The 10,196-nt window shown below is 42.6% G+C and overlaps 1 protein-coding gene across 1 annotated transcript; it reads left to right on the top strand.

Moving 5' to 3' along the window:
- Positions 1-6,277: 6,277 nt before the first annotated feature.
- Positions 6,278-8,623, top strand: CHST4 (carbohydrate sulfotransferase 4). Its single transcript, XM_043600963.1, has one exon. It carries the CDS (start codon positions 6,651-6,653, stop codon positions 7,857-7,859), a length of 1,209 nt encoding a protein of 402 aa, XP_043456898.1. The 5' UTR covers positions 6,278-6,650; the 3' UTR covers positions 7,860-8,623.
- Positions 8,624-10,196: the final 1,573 nt, after the last annotated feature.

The following is a 10,196-nucleotide window of genomic DNA, read 5'->3' as shown; positions in this document are numbered from 1 at the left end:
CTGCCCCTCCCCCACTCATGCTCTGACTCTCTCTCAAAAATAAATAAACTTTTATTTTTTATTTTTTTTAATATATGAAATTTATTGTCAAATTGGTTTCCATACAATGCCCAGCGCTCATCCCAAAAGGTGCCCTCCTCAATAGCCATCACCCACCCCTCCCTCCCTCCCACCTCCCATCAACCCTCAGTTCTCAGTTTTTAAGAGTCTCTTCTTATGCTTTGGCTCTCTGCCACTCTAACCTCTTTTTTTTTTTTTTTTTTTCCTTCCCCTCCCCCATGGGTTTCTGTTAAGTTTCTCAGGATCCACATAAGAGTGAAAACATATGGTATCTGTCTTTCTCTGAATAAATTTTTAAAAATTAAAAAAAAAACTAATGTTTATAATTTTTTTCTAGTTTTCATTAATACACATTCAGTGTAGAAACTACTTTTTTTTGGAGTAAGGTTAACTGTACCATATTATCAAACCTACGCCTCTGACTTTCTTAATATCTTGCTCCATGTAATTGAGGTAGTATTGGTTCTGTGCTCAATACTCAATGGAATCACCTACACTTTATTTTATTATTTTTTGTATTTCACCTAAATTTCAGTAACTGATACTAAAGAGACATCTGTGTGCATTTTAAAGGACAAGTTTCTTTCTCACAGTGAATCCCACTCAGTTATCTGCTCTCCAGCAATGACTATGCCTCACCCCATATACAACTATTATTTATTCAACAAGTGTTTAAAGAGCCTTAAGCAGTTATAAGTTTCATGTACCTGTAAATAAGATAAGACATACCATTTACCCTTAAGTTACAGCGGCCCAGTGGGAGAGACATTCACTTACAGTTATTTAAAGTGAGAGATGGAAGGTACTGGAAAGTTTGGGGAACAACTAAATCTCAGGAAGAAGGGCTTCTAAATAACAAGGCAACTTTGAAAGACCTGAAAGTAAAGTATGGAGCCTCATGTGCCAAAAAGGAGGGGACTGACGGGGGGTCAGAGATCAGATCATGAAGGACTCTGGGGTACAAGACTTGGGGATTTTGATTTATTCCTATATGTACTGGAAAGTTATTGAAGGATTTCAAGGAGAGGAGTGATAGATTTGTGCTTTAAAATGATAGTTTTTGGCAGCAGTGGATGATGGAGAATAGAAACAGAAGACAGAGGCTACTTACTATCAAAGACCAGGCTAGCGATGAGCAGACCTCAGATTCTGACAACAGCAAGGGTGGAATTTGAGAAACTGAACAGCCAGGAAAGAACACTTGGAAAGGTGGACTAGGGTCTCTGGAATGGAGAGATCTCATGCCATACACTTCTCACAAATGCCTACCAGCTCCAAGGACTACAGAAGACGTTGGTGCAGGACAGTGGGGGAGAGGCGGTGGTTAGATTAGAGATTGCCATAAAAAACTTGACTTGCCCTTTCTTCATGGAGCCATATCTGCTCACTTCTCCCAGGCCCTCAAGCCATCTCTACAGCTGATTACAGTCTCTGCAGAAATGAGCTTTGCCTACAGTATTCCCTGGCTGTCCTGGCTAGACCCAACACAGTGACAAGAGATGGGACTCACTCTATGAAAGCATATTTTCTTTCTGGCCAGGGTGAGTGCTCATGGTAAAAAAAAAAAAAAAAAAGGAGAGAACAGAATCAAAGGGTTTCCATGGGAATTCCTGAGAACCATGGATAACTAAAGCCTGGGGACAACTGGGGACAGAGTTAGAAGCCCTGGCTCCAGCTCTGAGAGAGAATGGGCATGAGGCCAGGAGCTACTGGCAGGCAAGGAGGACTCAGGGCCATTGATCCCACTCAGGATACTGAGTTGGCCCAAAGCCAGCATGGGGGAGAGAGAGTATTAACTTTGAAAAGTCTACATCCCTAATGCTTAGGAGATGCTAGCTTTTTCTTGAGTTGATTATAGGCCCTAGAGGCTCTGCATATAACTTTCTATCAGTTTCCTTATAAGTGTGCATGGGTCAAATTCTTCCCTTCTTTACTTTTTGTCTCTTTTGCTGTGCTGTTTCCTATCTTTTTTCCACTTTTCCTTCATACTCACATTACCTCTGGGAGAAGATATCTTGCTAACGTCATTTCCTCAGTCTTTCGGGGTGGGGGCAGATGGGGGCATTCTTGGCCATTATTAACAATAGCCTAGTTTTTAATCATTTCTTCTTGGGCTCAAGTTTAAAACATCTAAGCGTATATCTTAGCTGGTCCTGTTATAACCTTCAGGGCCAATAAAGGAATTACTGCTGATTGACATTTCCCTGGCATATAGCACGGTGATTTGGGCCATGAAGGAGACATGATCTTCACCGGATCCTTCTGGCACACAAGAAGGAAATATACTGTTGTAATGAATGGAAGAGAAGAGTTTCTGTGCCCCTGCCACACAAGGTTTGGCTTGGGTAAATACGCACTTCCCAGAAGGTTCAGGGGACTTCCAAGGGAAGCCCACGTGCTGGCAAAGCACGCTCCATCTCTTCAGGAAGCAAGTTATAAACTTCAAGAGTCACATTTGTGGCTGTCCAATTCCTCCTCTAAAATCTACCCTCTAGAATCTCTGCAGCTCTGGATATACAGGATGGTTTATGATCAGTATGAAGGCCATCTGGGTGACAGATATCAAAGCTATACACTTCCATATTTTTTGACTCCACAATCCCATTTCTGGGGATTTAGCTTACATACACATGTAATGATGTATGAACATAAAGGTCACTACTGAAGTTTTTGAAATGACAAAAAAAGCTGGGAACAATCCAAAAGCCTAACCGCAAGGAAACTAGTTAAATAAATCGTGGTACATGCATATAACAGAAATCTATGTAGTGGTAAAAAGGAATGAGGAAATACTTTATGTGCTACCATGGAAAGTTCAGCAAAACATAAAGTTTATAAAGCAAGGTGTGGAGGGACGCCTGGGTGGCTCAGTCAGTTAAGCATCCAATTTCGGCTCAGGTCACGATTTCACAGTTTGTGGATTTGAGCCTAGCTTCCGGCTCTGTGCTGATAGCTCAGGGCCTGGAGCCTGCTTTGGATTCTGTGTCTCCTTCCCTTGCTCTGTGCTCCTCCCCTGCTCATGCTCTGTTTTTCTCTGTCTCAAAAATGAATAAACGTTAAAAAAAATTTTTTTAAAGCAAGGTGTGTATAACTTGCTACTTTTTCTGTTATAAAGGGGAGGAGGGGAATTAAGACTACATATACATGTGCAAAGACAAAAAATGAACCCAGTTGCTACCTGGGGGCAAGTTGGGAAATCGGCAGATAGGGGACGTGTATTGGAAGTAGACTTTCACTGTATAGTAATGACAAAACACCAGCTGGTAGATTAATCCTAGCTGTGAGCAGGGGCGTTTGGGTGGCTCCATTAGTTGAGTGTCTGACTTCAGCTCAGGTCACGATCTCACAGTTTGTGAGTTTGAGCCCCATGTCAGGCTCTGTGCTGACAGCTCAGTATAATGAGTTACCATCTTAAGAATTCAAAAGAAACAATTGTAGATTTCTTTGCTGCCACTTGAAACTTTTGCAAAAGAAAGCTCCTGGATGGCTCTGTCCATTAAGCATCTGACTGTCAATTTTAAGTCAGGTCAAGATCTCAGGTCTTGGGGTGCCTGGGTGGCTCAGTCGGTTGAGTGTCCGACTTCGGTTCAGGTCATGATCTCATGGTTTGTGGGTTCAAGCCCCGTGTCGGGCTCTGTGTCGACAACTTGGAGCCTGATGCCTGCTTCGGATTCTGTGTCTCCCTCTCTCTCTGCCCCTCTGCTGCTCACGCTCTGTCTCTCTGTCTCTCTCTCAAATAAGTAAACATTAAAAAAAAATTTTTTTTTAAATCCTATCCATGAGCAGAGAAGAGGTTACTGATGCAGCAACTGGTAAAATTCTTAGGTGTTCTTTCCCCCAGGAAAATACTGTGACCCATTGTCAAGGTATGTCATTACCCCTGTTCACAAAGAGCTCTAGCTGTTTTCTAATTTATGACTATAGGCTTCATCCACGGACACAGATGCTTGTATTTCCCCTTGCTGTTAAAGACTTGGACTAGGACAGGCTCCGGCTGGCAAGTACCCGCCTTATTGCTTTCCTGCATGCGAATTGTAGGAAGCCTTCTTTTAAATTCTAAGTCTGTGGATTTAATGTCCATGATAATGATACTTCTTAAAACAGTTTGAACCATGTGATTATTGCTTATTAAAAACTTTTTTAAAATTAGGGATAAGACCTGTCACCAGGAAACCAGCAAACCCTAAATCCATCTCCAATTACTGTTTAGAAATACATTTTCTTTGTTAAAACTGGAAGGCAGAATATCTTAGGTATGTAGTGATATGTAAATTAGCACCTTGTGGGTACCTGGCTGGCTCAGTCTGTGGAGTAAGCAACTCTTGACCTCAGGGTTGTGAGTTTGAGTCCCACATTGGGTATAGAGATTACTTAAAAATATAATCTTTGGGGTGCCTGGGTAGCTCAGTCAGTTGGGTGTCTAACTCTTGATTTTGGCTCAGGTTGTTATCTCACAGTTTATGGGCTCAAGCCCTGGGTTGGGCTCTGTGCTGACAGTGAGGAGCCTGCTTGGGATTCTATCTCTCTCTGCCCCTTCTCTGCTCACACTTGCTCTCTCTCTCTCAAAAATAAACATTAAACAAACAAACAAAATTTAATAAATAACCTTTAAAAAAATTAAAATTAAAATTAAAATTTAAAAAAAATTAGTACCTTGCTACTATTAATATTTTACACTATGTGAAATAGCTATTCTATCTCTCAATAGTTATTTATGCTAGGAAGTCACCCAAAATGATGATCCAGATTCATCTTAACCCATAACACTAACATATATATATGTTATATAAAAATAATATTATATATATTATTATATATAAAATTATAAAATATGTTATATAAAATATATAAACATATTTTATATGTTACATATAAATATATAAACATATGTTATATGTTATATAAAATTATAAAATGTATGTTATATAAAAATAAAAATATATATATAATTATACATAAGTATATATATAATTATATATAATATATATCACATATATTATATATTATATATTATATTATATATTATATATATTTTATATATATAGAATTTATATATTATATATGTATATATAAATATATATACAATTAAAAATTATATATATAAAATATATAAAATTATATATATATAATTTTTTTTTTTTTTTTTTTAGAGAGTGAGTGTGTGCACACAAGAGGGGCAGAGGTATCTTAAGTAGGCTCCACACTCAGCACAGAGCCTGACGTGGGGCTCATTCCCATGACCCTGGGATCATGACCTGAGCCAAAATCAAGAGTTGGGCGCTCAACCAGCTAAGCCACCCACCTGGGTACTCCCATGGTCTTTTCATACAAAGTGAGCCTTGATTATAAAGGGATTAAGTTGAGAGTTGCCACCAGTATATATGAGCCTTAGTGTGAATTACTAAGTGGAACTAATTTCTCTAGATATTTAACATCTAGCAGCTGGAAAATCATCCTGACATTCTTATTCTGTTGGACTAAGATACTTTACTGTCACCTACCAGAACATCGTTTTTTAAAGTTTACTTATTCATTTTGAGAGGCTGAGAGAGAACAGGGGAGGGGCAGAGAGAGAGAATCTCAAGCAGGCTCTGTGTTGTAAGTGCAGAGCCCGACAAGGGGCTCAATCCCACAAACTATGAGATCATGACCTGAGCCAAAATCAAGAGTAGGACACTTAACCGACTGAGCCACCCAGGTGTCCCTCAGAGTTTTAAAGATTTTTTTTATTTTTAAATAATTTTAAATAATAATTTTAAATAATAAATATCTTAAAGTTCTAATGAGATGGCATTCCCTAGGGTTGTACAGTATACAACCTGGAAATCTATACTGAGTAGCCCTGATTAGGTTGTGTCAAGCAGTTAAATATTCCCCCAAGCAGCAGCACAGTGGCTAACAGGTCATGGCTCTTAGGTTGGCTTGCCACAACTTCCACAGGGTTGGCTATTAAAGAGACAACACTTCGAGACATATAGATTCAGATGTAAGGTCAGCATTGGGTCACTTCCTTATGTCCGTAGTCCCACAGGATGAGACCAAGCCAGAGGGGATCAGATGACAGGTGCCATGGACACTTGGCTCTGCCACTGAGGAGACAACTCCAAGATCAAGCCAAACACTTTTATAGCCTGCAACCATATTGTTCAGGGGATTGAAAGTCCTGTGCTTGCTTGAGATGAAGGAAGGTAATGAGAAATGGCCTATGGCAACCTCCCTCAAGATAGGGGAGGTGGGTGAGGTAATTCTTCATAAGTCAGCTGATCTCCCTTAGTTTCAGAAGGACATTTAACCAAAACTTGGGTCAGACTATGGTTAAGCTTTACCTAAGTGGCCTGTGTATCACCAAGGTGCCAGGGTGGAGCTGTTCCTCTACGTTGATGAAATATGACTGAGCTCAGTCATTTTTGGTAGGTCACTGGAAAAGAAAGACCAGCAGGGAGGAAGTAAAGAGCCTAAGACAAATAGAACTTACTGACACACTAACTGCAAGGGACAGGGATTGATTCAGAGAAGGATCTGTGCAGTTGGTTGTTAGAAATTTCCAGCACTCTAGCTGCTCCTTGCTCAGGGTTAGGGAATAAAAGCAGATGGAAGGCAGACACCAAAACAGAAGCCTAACACAGCCCTTCTGCTTGTTCCTTAGGGTCCTCCACTTCAGCATGATGCTGCCAAAAAAAATGAGGCCACTGCTGTTCCTGGTTTCCCAGATGGCCATCTTTGCTCTATTATTCCATCTATACGGCCACAACTTCAACTCCCTGTCCACGAAGGAGGAGCCCAAGCCCATGCATGTGCTGGTCCTGTCTTCCTGGCGTTCTGGCTCCTCTTTTGTGGGACAGCTTTTTGGGCAGCACCCAGATGTCTTCTACCTGATGGAACCTGCCTGGCACATCTGGATGACCTTCACAGAGAGCACTGCCTGGAGGCTGCATATGGCGGCCAGGGATCTGATACGTGCCATTTTTCTGTGTGACATGAGTGTCTTTGATGCCTACATGAAACCTGGTCCTCGGAGACAGTCCAGTCTCTTCCAGTGGGAGGGCAGCCGGGCCCTGTGTTCCCCGCCTGCCTGCAATGTGTTCTCGCGGGATATGATCATACCTCAGGCTCACTGCAAACTTCTGTGCAGTAAACAGCCTTTTGAGGTGGTAGAGAAGGCCTGTCGCTCCTATAGCCACGTGGTGCTCAAGGAGGTGCGCTTCTTCAATCTGCAAGTGCTCTACCCACTGCTGAAAGACCCTTCCCTCAATCTGCACATCGTGCACCTGGTGCGGGACCCCCGGGCAGTGTTCCGTTCTCGAGAACACACCACAGAGGAACTCATGACTGACAGCCGCATTGTGATGGGGCAGCAGGGGGAGAAACTCAAGAAGGAGGACCAGCCCTACTATGTGATGCAGGTCATCTGCCAAAGCCAGATGGAGATCTACAAGGCTGTGCAGTCCTTGCCCACAGCTCTGAGGCAACGCTACTTGCTCATACGCTATGAGGACCTGGTCCGGGACCCCCTTGGCCATACTGACCAAATGTATAAATTTGTGGGGTTGAAATTCTTGCCCCAGCTCCAGACCTGGGTGTACAATAGCACTCGAGGCAAGGGCATGGGTAATCATGCCTTCCACACTAATGCCAGGAATGCCCTCAACGTCTCTCAGGCCTGGCGCTGGACCTTGCCTTATGCAAAGGTTTCTCGACTTCAAAAAGTCTGCAATGATACCATGACTTTGCTGGGCTACCACCTTGTCAGATCTGAGCAAGAGCAGAGAAACCTGTCACTGGATCTTCTGTCTACCTAGACCCCCTCCAAGTAAGTCTGCCAAGAGGGTTGAGGAGACTCTGTCCCCACTTGGCACCAGCCTCAGCCACATTAACTGAAGTCTTCTGAGCCTTAATTACATTTCTATCAGTGTACATGTGAGCATGGGTTGTGTCCACACATGTTCAAGCTAGGAGATCTCTGTCTCTACTCATGCCAAGAAGAGATTCAGGAACCTATATGAGCAGCACATTACACTGCTGAAAAAGAAGTATCACCTTTCTTCTCTTCTTGGCCCTCCTATCTGTGTATACCTCAAAGACTTTGGGGCCTGGGGCCCTATTTGACACCACACAGTATCAGTGGAGTAAATCCATAAACTTCTCTGTCCCCAGCGGGACAGGAAAACCAGTGAAATGGGTCTTCTGCCAAAGAGCCCACCAGAATATTCCACAGGGATATGAACTCTGAGCCCATGGAGCTTCTGGTGGATTCAAAAAGGGAACAGAGAACAGGGTTGGATGCTTACTGGTGAGCCTGGCCATCACAGCTATCAGTTGTCACAAATACAAAGATCTCTGCACAACAAACAGAGTGAGCTCTTAAACTCATGGTGTGGCTGGGCCCCCCGTGGACATCATTTTCCCTCAGTGTTTTCCTATCACCTAGAAGATTTTGACTTGTGAAGCCGCCATCTGTTAACACTAAAATTCCAAATAGGATTCTGGTTGGAGTTTCCCCTTTTATGCTTTGTACTTACTTAGTAATAAACACTAATTCTTATAGAATCCTAACCTGATAGCATAAACATCTTTATAGATTTTTAAAAATACTCTTTCTATTATCTATTACCCACACATTAAAAAAAATGCTAAGATAGTGTTCGGTGTCAGATGATAAACTGAGTCTAAACTGATCAATACTGACCATCACATTATGTTCTTACGAATCTGTTGCTGGGGCACCTGGGTGGCTCAGTCAGTTGATCATCCATCTCTTGATTTCAGTTCAGGTCATGATCTCATGGTTTGTGCGATCGAGCCCTGTGTCAAGATTCCCCTATTTGGGATTCTCTCTCTCCCTCTCTCTCTGCCCTTCTTCTCAAACACACACTCTCTCTCAAAATAAATAAGATAGACTTAAAAAAAAAAAAAAGAATCTGTAGAAAGTAGACAATCAGCAACTAAGCCAGACTCTCATTCTTGTGCAGGGTGTGAGTTGCAATAATATTGTATATATCACTCAAGGGTCTGGGCAAAGGGCTTTCTTCCTTCCTTCCTTCCTTCCTTCCTTCCTTCCTTCCTCCCTTCCTTCCTTCCTTCCTTCCTTCCTTCCTTCCTTCCTTCCTTCCTTCCTTTTTATTTTTTGAGAGAGAGAATGAGAGAGGGAAGCGGGGCTCATCCAAAGCAGGGCTTGAGCTCACCCAAACAAAGGGTTCTTTAATGTGATCCTCAGCCAGATGACCTCAGGTCTAGGATAGCTGGCGCTTTTCACCTCTTCCTGGTCACCTGTCCACATAACAGAGGTTGTTTCTCCCAGTCTTTCCAGCACCCCCTGGTCTAGTTATGCATCAGAATCTACTGTTAGACATTCATTTTGCTATGCCTCACCTGAGATCTGCTGGAATTGGAATCTGTCACAGTGGAGGCTGGGCTTCTGTATGTTGATCAAGGAACCCTGATGATTCTTTCATGGCCAGCCTGGCAAGACCACACCCTGCACGGAGCAGCAGCACTGTTTGCCTTCCTGCTCCAAGACAGATGTCTTTTCAGCATATGCCAAGTATCCATGTTGCATACTTTTGACATTGGTACTGTCCTCAAGTTGGAAGGAATAGGAAAAAGGTCTGTATCTGTCTGGAACTCCAGGGATCTCGGAGTCCTGACTTGTTTAAATTTCACCTTGGCCAAATCCAAAAGATACCATCATTTCATCTTTCCTTTTTTCCCCACTCCCCCTTTGGACATGGTCCTCACTCCATAAAGTATGCCCGATGTCAGATGGAAATTCTCACACTTGATTCTGCCGAGAAGCTCTCAGGCTGTGGTAGCACTGGTGACATGGGAGTAGCTACCCTTGCCAGCTGGATCTGGCAAAGTTCAATGACATGTGGCTCTAATGGAGTGAATTTATTCTAACATCCAAACCTAACCCACTCTAGACACTCCTTAAGAGCCTAGGATCTCCAAGCAAATGCTACTTGCCTCTACAAACCTTCCAAAACTGTGAAAGAGTGAAATTTCTCTAGCATTGGAAATAAGTCCAGAGCAGTAGGTTATGGTGCAAACAGAGTGAAGATCATTGGCGGGGAGCAGGGGAAGACAGCAATAGACTCAACCACCTCTGGTTTCCCCTTTGAAATTCCAGCCTCCACCTG

The sequence above is a fragment of the Prionailurus bengalensis genome, chromosome E2, assembly GCF_016509475.1.
Source record: "Prionailurus bengalensis isolate Pbe53 chromosome E2, Fcat_Pben_1.1_paternal_pri, whole genome shotgun sequence".
NCBI classification, from domain to species: Eukaryota; Metazoa; Chordata; class Mammalia; order Carnivora; family Felidae; genus Prionailurus; species Prionailurus bengalensis.
This window is presented reverse-complemented; position numbering and strand designations above follow the sequence as displayed.